The sequence below is a fragment of the Eutrigla gurnardus genome, assembly GCF_963514095.1.
Source record: "Eutrigla gurnardus genome assembly, chromosome: 6".
Lineage (NCBI taxonomy): Eukaryota > Metazoa > Chordata > Actinopteri > Perciformes > Triglidae > Eutrigla > Eutrigla gurnardus.
The window spans coordinates 1376784-1392317 of NC_139920.1; the positions used below are offsets into that span (position 1 = coordinate 1376784).

General features: G+C 40.3%; 1 protein-coding gene across 4 annotated transcripts in view; it reads left to right on the top strand.

Moving 5' to 3' along the window:
• The window catches only part of nfia (nuclear factor I/A), a 189903-nt gene that overhangs the window by 118184 nt on the left and 56185 nt on the right, over positions 1 to 15534 (top strand). For all 4 annotated transcript variants that reach the window (XM_084011573.1, XM_084011572.1, XM_084011574.1 and 1 more), the window contains exons 3-4: positions 10743 to 10808; positions 11555 to 11629. In XM_084011573.1, the coding sequence (XP_083867699.1) occupies positions 10743 to 10808; positions 11555 to 11629 (141 nt within the window). The remainder of the gene's footprint in view (positions 1 to 10742; positions 10809 to 11554; positions 11630 to 15534) is intronic.

Consider the following 15534-nt stretch of genomic DNA (forward strand, 5'->3'; position numbering starts at 1 on the left):
TTTTCACAAGGTTTAGTTAAGTAAACCCAGAGAATGAACAGTCTATTGTTTTACACAGTTTTAACATGAATGTCAGTGAACAGAGGTTTAAACAAGCAGCTGAGCTCTACTAAAGGAAACGCTGCAGACACTGATGAACACCAGAGGAACCTCTGCTTATGGAGGAGAGTCATAATTAGACTGTTCTTTAAATGATTGATTGGTCATTGATTAATATTCAGATTATCTCTCACTGAATCAACACTTGATCTGATATGCAGACACAAACATAAACACCAGCAGTGTGTGTGTTGACTCAACCTGCACACACTGTAAAAAGTCAGAATTTAGTGAAATGTGTTTAAAAAAATGTATTATTATCATAATGTTGAATCTATTTATACTCAACATTTATTCTTCCTGCGGTGACCATAACAACCTAAACAGTAACATTTCATTAAAACACACACAAACTCTAAGTCTTGCAGAACATTCAAGAGAAGATTTGAGATCCTTTCAAGAAACTTGTTGTGATTGTGGCGATGTGGCTCTTCACAAGAGATCTGTTGATCATCCAGAGGAGTGTTACGTGGCCGAGCATCACATATTAAATATGACTAGAGGCCAATCTCCAAACCAGCAAATCTCCTGGGGTGGTGTCTAAGCAGCATGCCGTTGTTCCTGTGACATTTATGCATGTTAGAATAACGCATCTTAGACATTTGATATATGGTTTATACACCACGAGGCTCACGTAATGAAGCAGCTTTCCCCTTGTCATTTAGTTGCAAATTGTTATTGTGGAATATTTATAATGATTGTATTCATAAGAAATGTATAATGATATATATCTCTTATACCCTCGTCTCTATGGTGTCCAACAAGCGTCCCAGTCTGGACTGGAACCAGTCACAGACCAGACATTGTTTGAAGCCAATGCTGAATGTCAAAGATCTTTTACATTTATCATAGCATCCTTATTTTCAATTTAAAGAAACAATTCAAATGTATATGCAATTATTGAGCTCTTTTCCCCAAAAAACTCTGGTGTTTCCAAAAAACAATTGTGCACTGAGACATACGAGGTTCAAGATTCTGCAAACACACATGCACACAAGTATAAATACTACAAAATCCATGAGCTGATACTGAAGAGTTCAGCACATGAGAGGAGGGCCTCCCCATGAACTCTGGGTTTTGTTGTCCTTTAAGAGGAGGCTGAGGAATAACCACTAAATGAATGACAGGTTTCAGTCACAGCTTCACTTCTTGTTCTGAGATTTTTTGGGCAGGCTGCTCCCCCACCACAACCACAAGTGCCCCTAGCGTCACCATGGCAACCCTTAGACTGGCATCAAGACTGGCATGACTGCCATCTGTGTGTGTGTGTGTGTGTTTGCATGAAAGAAAGAAACACTCGACCTCTTTCTCTTCTCTCTCTTTTTCTGCTGTAAACACACTGTGTGTGCGTGCGTGTGCGTGTGTGTGTGTGTGCGTGTGTTATCTTATCCAGACATCCATTCCTGCTCGGCCAGAGAGAGAAAAGGGGAGAACCAGAGGGAGAGTGTGAGAGTGATAGAAAATGATGATAAAGTTTCCAAAAAACTTGAATGCAGCCAATCAGAGCGGGTTTCTCCTCGGTCCATCCCGTATTCTCCTCACTTCCTCTTCCAGTCTTCTTCTTCTGTCTTTCATCTCTCATCTCTCCATGCAGTGGAAAGAAATGATGTGTGGTCAGTCAGGACTGGACTCTGATTGGATGGAAGCCGGTTGAGGGTCGGTTTTGATTGGATGAGGATTTGAAAGTTGTCAGTCTCAGCAGCTCTCCGGATAATCAATAATTTATCAGTATTGATCAACCTGCAGATGAGGAAGGAAGAGATGAAGGATGTAACAGAGGAAGTAAGGAGGGGGTGGGGGAGGGAAGGAAGGGAAGAAATTGGGGAAGGAAGTGAACAGAGGAAGGACAAAAACAAGGAAGGTATAATCAGAGAAGAGAGGATGAAAGGGAGGAAGGGGAAAAGATGTCGGAAAGAAGGGAGGGAATGACAAGGGAAGTGAAGGAGTGAGAAAGATGTAGGAAATAGAGGAGAGAGGAAGTTAGACAGAAGGGGGAAGGGGTTGGATGAGAAAGGAAGAAAGGTACAAAAGGATGAGAAAAGGAAAGGTAGGGAGAGAGAGTGAGAGAGTAAGTAACAAAGAAAGGGGGCTGAAGGAGGGATGCTGTGAGGGAGGAAGGAGGGATGGAAGAACATGCTGAAGGAATAAGGAATGTAAACAGGGACCAAGAGACAATGGAATGAATTAAGGAAGAGAGGAAGAAAAAGGAGGTAGGTTGTAAGGAATGAAAGTGAACAAGAGAAGAAGAAAACAAGAAGAAGAAGAAGAAGAAGAAGAAGAAGAAGAAGAAGAAGAAGAAGCAGAAGAAACTCGAAATAAGAATAACAAGGAAACTTATTTTCTTCAGTTTGTGATATTGACTGTGTGTGTGTGTGTGTGTGTGTACTATCATCCATTAGAGAGCTATAATTATGGTAAGTGAGGCAAAGCTTCGATCAATACAGCAATTCATCAATTAGATCCCGCCCACCAAAAAAAAGTTCACTGACCACACACACAACACACACGCATATATATATATATATATATATATATATAATAAAACCTCTGAACCGGGTCCTGAGTAACGGCAGCAGCAAGCAGCTCTCACAGAAAGTCAAAGATATTCAGACATGACATCAATGACATGTGATCATCAACATGCTGTTGTGATTTGTTGCCTGTAGAAGCGGCAGCTTCTGTTTTCTGATGTTGTGCTTTTGAAGTGATGTTTTACCAGAAAATAGAAACAATGAAAATCTGAAACAAATATTACATTGAAATAAATACCAGGGTTTCCCCCATCGTGCACCATATTGTATAGAACACGCGTAATGCACTGGTACACATGTATGGCAATTCACTACATTTATTCAAAAGGTGGGCTCTCGATGTTTTCTGTGATGTTGTACTTTTTTTTGCCCCGATGTAAAGGTTAAATTTCATATGTATCACTAACTAACACTAATAGAAGAAGGGGATCTTTCATATGTTTCAACAAAAACAGTTATACTTTTAGTTAACACTTTTCTTTCAAATTTGATTTTTACTTTAACCCCTATATCCACACAACATGAAATCAATCTGACAGAAGTTAAAGAAATTCACGTAAAATTGCCACTACATGAAAACTCTTTCTATATTTATAATATTATATTTGTATAATGATGACGGACTACCGTCCAGCTTGTCCTCCAGCACGCAGTGGAGCACCTTGAAGTGAGATATAAATGACAAACCAATGCTTTATTTCAAAGTGTGTGTGCTGAAAATCACCAGCCAGAGGTCAGAGGTCAAACACATTTATATTTATATCCCAGTTTACTGGCTGGTTTCCAGTTAGAATCACTGGAGTATCTGAACGCAGAGCTGAAGTTAAGAGACCCTCACTGATGAGCTGCACATTAGAACGGGTTTTTGGAAGGTTCCTGGAAGGTTTATAAGCGTTTTGGAGTGTGTGTGTGTGTGTGTGTGTGTGTGTGTGTGTGTGTGTCTGTGTGTGTGTCTGTGTGTGTGTCTGTGTGTGTGTCTGTGGAGAAATGGCTGGTAATGGCACCGGGCCTCTTTTGTTCTGGCAGAAGGTGGCGAATGGCAGCTGCTCAAAGAAAACAGACAGAAACCTCAAAATGGTTGCCAACGCTTTAAAATGGCTGCCAGGGAGAGAGAGGGAGGGCGAGAGAGGACAACCACACACACACACACACACACACACACACACGTACACACATGCTGGGGCATTGGGTGAGTGTTGGTGTGTGACAGAAAATGTTAGACGTGTGTTTGTGATTGAAATTGTGAAGAAATCAGCGTGTGTGTGTTGCAGTTGGCAGCAGCTCCTTGGCTGCGGCGGCTGGTTGGGTGTCCAACAATGGAGACGGCTAAAGGGATTCTCTCTCTCTCTCTTTCTCTCTTTTTTAAACACTGTCAAAGGAGAGAGAGACATAAACTACAAATAGAGAGAGAGAGATTGGCTGTCTTTTTGAAATGGCAGCGGCGTCTCGCGAACACAAAGCCTCGTCTGCCTCGTCTGTTTCCTGTTTGAATGACACACACACACACACACACACACACACACACTTCAGGTGTTTTGGCGTGGCGGTGTCAGGGTTCCCTCCGGGCCAGACGCCCCTGGTCTGGTGACTTTTGTGGGTTTATTGGGTGTTGTGGCGAATATTAAGCTACTACAAAATGGTGACTGGTGGGCGGCGTCAAAATGGAGGCCGGGGTTGGAGTCACTTACATCATCCCAAAAACATGATTTCCACAAGAAAGAGAGAGATTTTGTGTGTATGTGTTGCAATTCCACAGAAAAGAAAACATGGCTTTTATTTTGGCGAGTGGCGCGCGCGTGTGTGTGTGTGTTTGGCTGCTGGACCCGGCAGTCATCCAGGGTTCATGATTTCGGGTCTTGAGCCTCCAGCGCTGCCTGGAAACACAAAACAAATGCACCTCCTCCTGCCTCTGACTGAGAGAAATATCAGCAGCCTCATTTTTGATATTTCATATTTGGAAAGTGTTCTATTATCTGGCATTCAACTGTTTTATGTGTGTGTGTGTGTGTGTGTGTGTGTGTGTGTGTGTGTGTGTGTGTGTGTGTGTGTGTGTGTGTGTGTGTGTAAAAAGGGCACCAATATGTCTGAGATAAAGGGCAAAATTATTAAGAATGTGCACATTTTTTTAATATATATCATATACAGTATATCATATTTAATTTCATTTAAAACGGTTTATTTATCCAACATGTTGTCTGTGCCTGTGAGATGAAATGCATGAGTGTGTGAATTTTATTTTCATTTTAGTGTCACTGTGGTGAAGCAGAAGCAAAAGGAAGTACTCCAAATATATAAAGGAACATACATTATTACATAATATGAAGCATGAAAAACATTACTTATTGCAAACTATTTTTTGGACACGAAGGATCAGAACTAAAAATGAGCATGATGTGGTGATAAATCATTTAGTACAACAATGACAGTGCAGGAAATCGATTCATGTCCTGTGGGTTTTATTTCAACACAAAAATTAAACAAATTAGCTTCTTTTCACTCATATAACATATGAGTCATATTTAGTGTTACTATCATCGTTCATCGTTGTTTGACTTGTTTGAAACATACTATTGTGTAAATCCAGCAGTTCACTCGTCAGTGCAGCCCAGGTGCTTCAATCAAGCACACCTTCTGGAAACCTTGTTACTTTGAGTTATGTAGCACGTTATTTCATTTAGTGTATTTCATTGCTCTGCTAGCGGGAGCTGTTATATTGCCTTTGATAGTTGACATCAGTGCGTCTTTATATTAACTATATAATAATTATATTCAGTCATGTTTTACATTATTAATGAATTCACAAACATCTCTGAAATGTTGTATATTAACAGCTGACCGTCAGTTCACACTAAATGTGTTTCTTCCTGTTAACAAATCTCATGTTAACATGTTAGCATCATCATGTTAAAGATTTGAATTGTTAATATTTAAAATAAAATTTAAAGACCTGTCGATCAAAGACATCATCCTCCACTGCTGTGGATGCTGTTGGTGGTCGGTTTGTGTGCGTGTGTGTGTGTGTGTGTGTGTGTGTGTGTGTGTGTGTGTGTGTGTGTGTGTGTGCATGTGTGTGTGTTAAACGAAGGGGAGGTAGACTCAGCTGATTTGTGGCCTTTCTAAAATATGAATTCATATTCATGAAGAGCTAGATCAGAGGTCAGATGGAGAATGAAGAACAGGGTGGGTTGGGTTTTTTCACCTCTCAGATGACAGTGTGTGTATGTTCTGGAGACAAGCTTCTGTGAGGTCTCTGTTGTTTTGGGGCATCTGAATAGAGAGCTGCGGTGCAGGAGGAGGAGGTGTGTGTTTGTGAGTGTGTGTTTGTGAGTGTGTGTTTGTGAGCGTGTGTGTGTGTGTGTGTGTGTGTGTGTGTGTGTGTGGAGGTGCTGCAGGACATCAGCGGACTGAGCTTCACCTGTTGTATACAGGTGGTAGTATTACTCAGTACATTTACTCCACAACGTTTAGTTACAGTGTTCAAATGGAATAAAAGCCCAAAAGGATGAAGTATAAATGTACGCTGCTGTATGAACTTCACAAGTACAAATAGCATAATCTCCCCCCCCCCCCCCCTCCCCCTTCCTAGAAAAGAGGCACTTCATGTCAGAGAGAGAGAGAGAGTTGGGCAAGCGACCGCCAGGGCCACAGTTTGACTTTCCCACAGAGAAAGAGAGAGAGACCTCTGCCCTCGCTCTCTCTCTCTCCTTGGTTCATTGTTTTGTTCTCTCTAAGTGCTGTAATGCGTGTGTGTGTGTTTGTGTGTGTGTGTGTGTGTGTGTTTGTGAGTGCGTGTGTTGTTTTGTTTGTTGTCACGGTCCACTACTCTCTGTCTATAGCTGAAGCCCGGAGAGGAAGAGGAGAGAGAGTAAAAGAAAGATGGAGGGAAAACTCAGTCAACACCACTTGTTGAAAATAAAAGCCTGAATGGCAGCAGCTTTTGTTTCTAAATGGAGGCTTTTACTTTGGAGCCTGGTGACAGAGAGAGAGAGAGAGAGAGAGAGAGAGAGAGAGAGAGAGAGAGAGAGAAATAAAAGCATTGATGGCAGTGGTGATCAGGATTGTATGGAGAGAAAGAGAGACTGGAAACAGGAAATGAAGGAAGAGAAAAAAGAGCTAATTGAAAAAAATAAAAGCATGTTTTTTTGCTTTTTGAATCAAAAAGAAGAGGACGAGATCTGAGTGTGTACAGAGAGCTTTTATTTTACTGTCTGTTTTTGGACTGCCACCAACCCCCCCCCCCCCCCCCCCCCCCCCCCCCCCGACACACACACACTCCCACGCCTCATTAGCATATTTAATTAACCTGGACGGGGGGCGCTGAATGCGGGTGTGTGTGTGTGGGGGGGTAATGGGGTTTGGGAGCAGTGTGTGAAAGTGCCCTCCAACACACACCCATCAGCAGCCCCCCTCATACCCCCCTCCTCCTCTGGTTGCCGTGGTTTCAGCCTGATGCTCTTTGTTTTAGGCTGCTGAAGCAAACATACACAGTGAACAGCATGCAAAACAAGGCTGATAAATGCCGCACTTTGTCTCAGTGTGTGTGTGTGTTAAGGAGGGGTCCCTCGTTGCAAAGAGTTTCTAGAAATGTAATAGAACAATTGAATAATATAACTGTGCAGTGATAACTTTCGAGTATAACTGTTAATCCATTATAAATGACACAAATGCGCATGAGTATCACTAATGAGCTGAGTCTTTACTACAGAGCGGTACATTTCATTTTGGCACGTTGTTTCACAAATACCTGGTCAAAGCTCAAAACAGGCTAAAATTTAAAACACAGTTTCGTTTGACAGCAACGTGAAAAATAAATCAAATCATTATAGAAGCAGAAAGCACACCACGTTTTCAGTGTGGAAAGCTTTTCTTCTCACTGCTAGTCAAACAGAGATGCATGGAGCCTGATTTAAGCTCTTTGAAGAAGGCAGACGTGTTTCATGGCGTTGCTGTAGCTCGGTGTGAACAACGTGACACTGAGTGAAACACTTCATTGTGTTGACGTGAAATCACGATGCAGCTTCATTCCTGTTTGTTCTGACTTCATGTGCTGTTGGATCATTACATTGGATCCTAATTAAAAAGTTTCCCTTTCCTGGGCGTGGTAATAAAAGTGAAGCTGACTCCATCCGTCTCAGTCCGGTCCTGAGTCATGGTCCCTGCGGCGGCCAGCTCCAGGGGGATGATGGGTGATATTTCTTCCACTCCCCGACTATTTTATCTGCAGCGCAGCCGATCGATGCTCCTGAAGACGCTAAATCATTTGCAGTGGTGGAGCTGCATCAGAGCAGAGAGCATGCTGGGAAAAAAAATGGGCAGAGAGAGAGAGAGAGAGAGAGAGAGATAGAGAGAGAGACAAAGAGAGAGCTATGGGATGCGTTCACAGGGCAGCAGAGTTAAACATGTCCCACAATCCTCTGTATGACAGCTTCACTTCCACACTGATTTGTATTTCTGTCCAGCAGTTTGTCTCAATATAGTTACAAATACTGCTCCGAAGTACAAATTGAATGTATTTTACTTTACTTTTCTTTTCATGCCACTTTCTACATTTACTCTACCTACTTTACAAATGATGATTTTTGCACACAAATATGTTCATCATTTTAACATGTGTTATATAGTACATTTTCTTTAATTCTACAATTGTATAATACTGTAGGATTTAAATTACAATGACAATTTTATCATTTATAATCGGTTTAATTATTGTTTTCATTATATTACAAAGTATTATGGCATTTTAAAATGAAACAACACTACACTAACACATTAATTCCTATATATTACTAAACAGTTCTGTGGGTTTCACCCCAAACAAGGAGCTGCTGGAGACACATGGCTCATAAATGCATCTTTGAGTAATTCATTTTAAAGTCCAATAGTGAGCTCTATTCCAATAATGACTTATTGTATTAGGAGATGGAGGATCTAACTGGCCCCCTGGTTGATGACATCATCACCCACCATCAGACTCACCCAGAGGTGTGGTTCAATCAGCAGTACGTGCGTACTCGCTCCACAAGTGTCAAGAGTTTTAAACTGACAACTCTCAGCAGCTTTCCTCCTCCAGTTGTCGGCATCTCTCTTCTGTGTTTGGAGATTTCTTTTGTACTTCATGGGTTGTTCATCCTTCTCTGGAAACAGCATCCACTGAAGGAATGAAAGCATCCCATGCATCTTCTTTAAGTGTTAGTTTAGATCCACTACTGATGCTCCTGAACACAACGGCTGGTTTGCTGTTCACTTCCTGCAGCAGGAGGCTGCTTCACATCAGAGCCATGTTTTTATATTTCTGTTTCAACATTCTTTACTTCTGTTCTGTGTTTGATTTCTGTGTGTGCACACGGCCCCTGCAGTCTAATACCCTAGACATTCACGGGGCATTTATATATGCTAATAAGGAAGAACTGGCACGTACTCTCAATTGGTGAAGACGTGGGATTCATTAATATAATAACATAGATTTGAACATTTCTGCAGTTTGAGAACATGTCATGAATCTGACGTGGACTTTTTCTTAGGAACTTCCTTAAGAACAAATTTAATAAGAAGTAAAAAGTATGAAAAGACGTGGGTTTCGATAAGGATAAGGAAGAAATTTACCTCATATGTTAAGGATATATTAAACTTCTTTAGGCTTCTATACTTTCACCACTTATTTTGAATTCAGGGCTCTTGCTGACTTGCTGGCATAGACATTTGACTTCAGTTAAAAGTTTGAATGAACAGTCAGTCTACTGTGTGTGTGTGTGTGTGTGTGTGTGTGTGTGTGTGTGTGTGTGTGTGTGTGTGTGTGTGTGTGTGTGTGTGTGTACAGTATACTATATATATACTAAAGGCCTATTTTGTGTATGTAGAAAGAGTCTTATATCTCTGATTTAAGCTCATGAAAAATGTTGGTCTTTTTGTTCAGTGTGTATGTATATATATATATCCCAAGTTTATTTAATACAATAGCTGTCAATCAAGCATTTCATGTTGATGTTAAAAAATCCCAGCTGTCAGTGAACCCCCCATCCAATCAGGAGACAGCACCTTTGTGAGTTTGTGTTTGTGGGCATTTAACAGTTTTTTTCAATTGTTTACATGCAATTTTGAAAACCGGGTTCTTTTTTTCAAAATATAATCACAATTATCCAAACACCAAACTCAATTTGCATAATTCCTAGATTGTTTGCAAAATGACACACTTCAGTCAAAACATATACACATATTTGTGAAAATGCTATTAGTTTTCATTTAACCAACACAGTCCTCAATGATCAGACACTATTGCAGCCAGTTTCACACTGCTGTGATAAATAAAAAACACATTTGTAAAAAAAAACTAATTTTAGGAAATAGCATGTGCTAGATTTTTGGCCAGACATTGTTATGTAAGGGATAATTTAGATGTCAAAAAAATAGTGACAAACCCACAACATTCTTCATGATTAGTTTGAGATATAGGGAGAATGTACACAAATAGGCCTACTATAAACTTATCAAGCACTGCACAACACTGATGCTGCAGACTGAATATTTCAAGTATTTATTTTATCTACCTCTTCCTCTATCTCCTTCTTTTCCTCTTCCTCTACCTGGGCCTCCTCCTCTACCTCCTTCTCCTCTTCCTCTACCGCCTTCATCTCCTCTTTGAGCTCCCCCTCTCATTCTCACTCTTCTTCTTCTTCTAGCTCCTTCCATTTTTGTTGAAGACAGGTGAACTCACCTGCTGCCTTTTATAGCACACCTGAGTGCTGCATTTTCAAATAAGCACATGTGTGCTTCCACACTTGGTGGATGTGATTATCCAATTTGTTCATTAGTGTGGTCATTGGAAATCCGGGGCTTTGTAATGACAAGGAAGTAACCTCACAATCCTTATCTGTGTCTAAGGTGTGAAAATGTGTGTAGCGTTTTACAAATCCCTGTGTGTAATGTTTTGCAAAAAGGGTGAAGCAGACATTGTGTGTAATGTTGTGCAAATCTGTGGAGGTGTTTTGCTCCTTGGAGTAGAATTTCGCAAATTGTGTGGAAATTTTTATTTTAGTGTGTAAACAATCGTAAAAAACTGTAACACGGTGTCGTTGGGCTTGTCCTCATCAGTGTTCATCTGATTCTTTTCTCCAGAAACCGGCCAATCAGAAAGCCCCAATCAGGCCAGTGAATCAGATATCAAGGAGCAGCCAGAGAATGGTGAGACCCCATTCACACACACACACACACACACATGCACACACACACATGCAGAAATACCTCAACCTGGTAGTTATTATTGTTCTGTACTTGTTTACTGATACCACTGCTAATACTACTGTTACTTATGAGACGACTGGTACTGTTACTTACACTGCAACGACGTACCACTACTGGGACGACTGCTTCTGTTACTACTTACACTACAACCACATTACCACTACTGAGACGACTGCTACTGTTATAACTTACACGACAACCACATTACCACTACTGAGACGACTGCTACTGTTACTACTTATACGACAACCACATTACCACTACTGAGACGACTGCTACTGTTATAACTTACACGACAACCACATTACCACTACTGAGACGACTGCTACTGTTATAACTTACACGACAACCACATTACCACTACTGAGACGACTGCTACTGTTACTACTTACACTACAACCATGTTACCACTACTGAGACCACTGCTACTACTTCTACTACCATTACAGATGATAATGAAGTTACTGTTGCTACTACAACTATGAGTACTGCAACTACATGTAAACCTACAACTCATACTACTCCCATTACTTACTACTGTTACTGCTGAAAGTGATGCTTCTCTCACTACTACAGCTCTGAGTAGTGCTGCTTCCACTGAGAATCCTGCTGATAGAATTAATACTACTGCCACTACTGCAACTTGTATAAAAGCTGAGCCCCGTCCCTTTCTCCCTCTGTCTCAGGTCATCTGGGTTTCCAGGACAGCTTTGTGACACCCGGTGTCTTCACGGTTGCCGAACTTGTACGAGTTTCTCAGAGTAAGTCCCCCACCCCCCTCTCTCTCTCTCTGATAGAGCATGCCAGAGCAGTGATTGGATTGCAGATCTGTCATCGATAGTGGATCTAATGTAATTCCTCCTGACTGAACAAGACGCTGCTCAGCTTAATGAACACACTCAAACACACACACACACACACACACACACACACACACACATACACAAACACACGTACACACACACACACACACACACACAAACACACACAAACACACACACACACACACACACACACACACAAACACACACACAAACACAAACACACAAACACACACACATACACACACACACACACACACAAACACAAACACACACACACAAACACACACACACACACACACACACACACACACACACACACACACACCACCATGGAGAACAAAGTTTTTATTGGACTTAATTATCTGAGTAAGCACAGCGATGTTGTAAAACCACAGAATACAATAAACAAAAGTGTACCATGATTCACACGTATTTCAGGATCCACAAACGTGTATTCTTTAACTTGCATGTATAACTTACTCTATTTACGCATTGACGAATCCATTTCTACACGTGAAACAGGGTTTGCATGTTTGCGTATCTCCTCCTGTGAGTTTGTGAACATCGGATCATTTGTGACTTCTTTCTTATTGATAACTTTTACCAGCACAGATCTGTAGAATAAACCTTACAAATGTGAGGTGCTATCATTTGTACACCTGTATTTCTGTTTTGTAAAGTTATATCCAAATATGGATATGATATGCAAATATGTAGAACTGTAAATGTGTATTTGAATTTCACAAAAAAAGGAGATGTTTTGCAAATGTAAATAATTACTTGTAAAAAGTACTCTTCAACTCATATTTACACATTTACAGATCCATTTCTCCGTGTGAAACTGGGTTTGCATGTTTGCAGGTTGCTTCCTGTGAGTGTGTTTGTCATTTTGTCCAATCCGTGCCGCAGGGATCTGTAGAATTTACAGTTTTTCTCGATTGTTTACACACATTTTGTGAACGCATGCCTCATAGTCTCAGAACTCTACACACAAATCAAAAAACACACACACAATGGGCAAAACCCCTCAATTCTCCTGCAAAATGAAACTTTACATTCAAAACAATGCTATTTCTTCTCAAAATGGTATTTTGTTTTCAAATGACACACACAAACGATCATATGAATAGACATTTATAAGAACCAGTTGAACACTGATGTGCTCAATGTAAAACACGATGAATGAAAAACACTTCTTCTCCATTTACAGTTTTTCTCAATTGTTTACACACAATACTGGTACTTGAGACACAATGACCACAACATGTAACTCATGCACCAACACCCTGAATTAGCTCTGCTAAACTGCAAGCACAATTCCTGCTTTACACTCAAATTGCAGTTTTAAAACACACTTTTTTCAAAACACTACACACAATTCTCTGCATTTAGCACAATTTTCATGAAGAAAATCTCTTGTTTTCACAAGGAACACACTGCCATTCAAAATTCTAAAGTTAATTTCCCTACTATGCACACTGACTCATCACATGGGAAAACACCTGCAACACAGTTTTACAATTTGCAATCAGAGTATTAGCATAAAAGTGCAACAGGTGAGCTCTTCTGTTTTGGAGCAATGGATGCCAACATTGGCAACAGAGGCAGAGCCAGAGGAGTGAGAGACGAGGAGGAGCCTAGCATGGATTTGCCATGCTAGGCGATATTTCCCCCGCTGCTTGGCCATCGCTTGCATTGCCTGTGATGTGGATGAGGTGCTGTGGCCAGACCAAAACAGAAGAGAGGATGCGGGATGGTTGTTGTTTTTTTTGTTTTTTTTGTAACTAAATTCTTCTGGTTTTGTATGTAGACCACTGTATATGCAACTTTGTGTTGGTTTGGATGAAAACTGTATACATTACAGTATTCTTGTGGGAAAAATAAAATATACAAAAACAATATTCTAAAATATTTTACAACACATTTATGTATGTACTGTCTGTAGTGAGTGTAACACTGAACAAAAAAAGGCCTAAGTCATTATGGTAAATGGAGAAGAAGTGTTCATCGTGTTTTACATTGAGCACATCAGTGTTCAACTGGTTCTTATAAATGTCTATTCATATGATGGTTTGTGTGTGTCATTTGAAAACAAAATACCATTTTGAGAAGAAATAACATTGTTTTGAATGTAAAGTTTCATTTTGCAGGAGAATTAAGGGGTTTTGCCCATTGTGTGTGTGTTTTTTGATTTGTGTGTAGAGTTCTGAGAGTATGAGGCATGCTTTCAGAAAATGTGTGTAAACGATCGAGAAAAACTGTACCATAATGACTTAGGGCTTTTTTTGTTCAGTGTTACACTCACTACAGACAGTACATACATAAATGTGTTGTAAAATATTTTAGAATATTGTTTTAAATATTTTATTTTTCCCACAAGAATACTGTAATGTATACAGTTTTCATCCCAACCAACACAAAGTTGCATATACAGTGGTCTACATACAAAACCAGAAGAATTTACTGTATACAGATACAAAAAAAAAACAACAACAACAACTATCCCGCATCCTCTCTTCTGTTTTGGTCTGGCCACAGCACCTCATCCACATCACAGGCAATGCAAGCAATGGCCAAGCAGCGGGGGAAATATCGCCTAGCATGGCAAATCCATGCTAGGCTCCTCCTCGTACTCTCACTCCTCTGGCTCTGCCTCTGTTGCCAATGTTGGCATCCATTGCTCCAAAACAGAAGAGCTCACTTGTTGCACTTTTATGCTAATGCTCTGATTGCAAATTGTAAAACTGTGTTGCAGGTGTTTGCCCATGTGATGAGTCAGTGTGCATAGTAGGGAAATTAACTTTAGAATTTTGAATGGCAGTGTGTTCCTTGTGAAAACAAGAGATTTTCTTCATGAAAATTGTGCCAAATGCAGAGAATTGTGTGTAGTGTTTTGAAAAAGTGTGTTTTAAAACTGCAATTTGAGTGTAAAGCAGGAATTGTGCTTGCAGTTTAGCAGAGTTAGTTCAGGGGATTGGTGCATGAGTTACATGTTGTGGTCATTGTGTCTCAAGTATTTGTGTGTAAACAATTGAGAAAAACTGTAATGTGCTGCCTTTATGGTGTGTATGAAAAGCCTTATTCTTTCTGCCCTGGCGATGTAAATCAGTATATATTCTCTTGTCATATATTCATATCACATATTCACTTATGTGTGTCAGATCTGATTCTTCAGATTTGTCATGTCGGAGCTCACAGACCCCTGGGCTGTCTGCATTACTTGTATGTTCCTATGGGTGATTATAAGAAAATAAATTAAGCCAGCTTACTGCTTTAAATGTTTTGGTGTTCATGCTATTCTTTGTTTTCTCCAAGTCTGTTAACTATAGTCAGATCTATTGTGCTAAAACTGGGCAGTGATATCATAAACCTATTAATTTACACATGCACACATGATGGTGACATTTTGCTAGCTGTCCTTGCTGTATTTAGTAGCTGCAACTGTGTTGCTTTTAGCCCGATTTTGTATTTGAATAACTATTATATTAAATAATAGTTCGCTTTTCAGTTTTAAAACAGAGAGAGTCGACTCATCCATGTATGCGATTGGTCGCATCTTGCAAAACACCACAACGTTTACCTGAATACGCTCACAGCTGAGAAACCCTGAGTTGATTCACCGAGTTGATACCAGCATCAGAGGACTGTTTGGTGGGATTATAGTTGTTAGTGTTGTTAGTTAAAGCAGATAAGCAAAAGCTACCCTGCGTATGTTGAACTGACTTCATAGTCCAGGCCTGTGGAATCAATGTTGAGCATTATCTTCTGATAGTCCACAGTGAGCTGTTCTGTAGGTCCATGTTCATGCTGTATCTCATAGAAACAATTTCCTCTTGTGCATT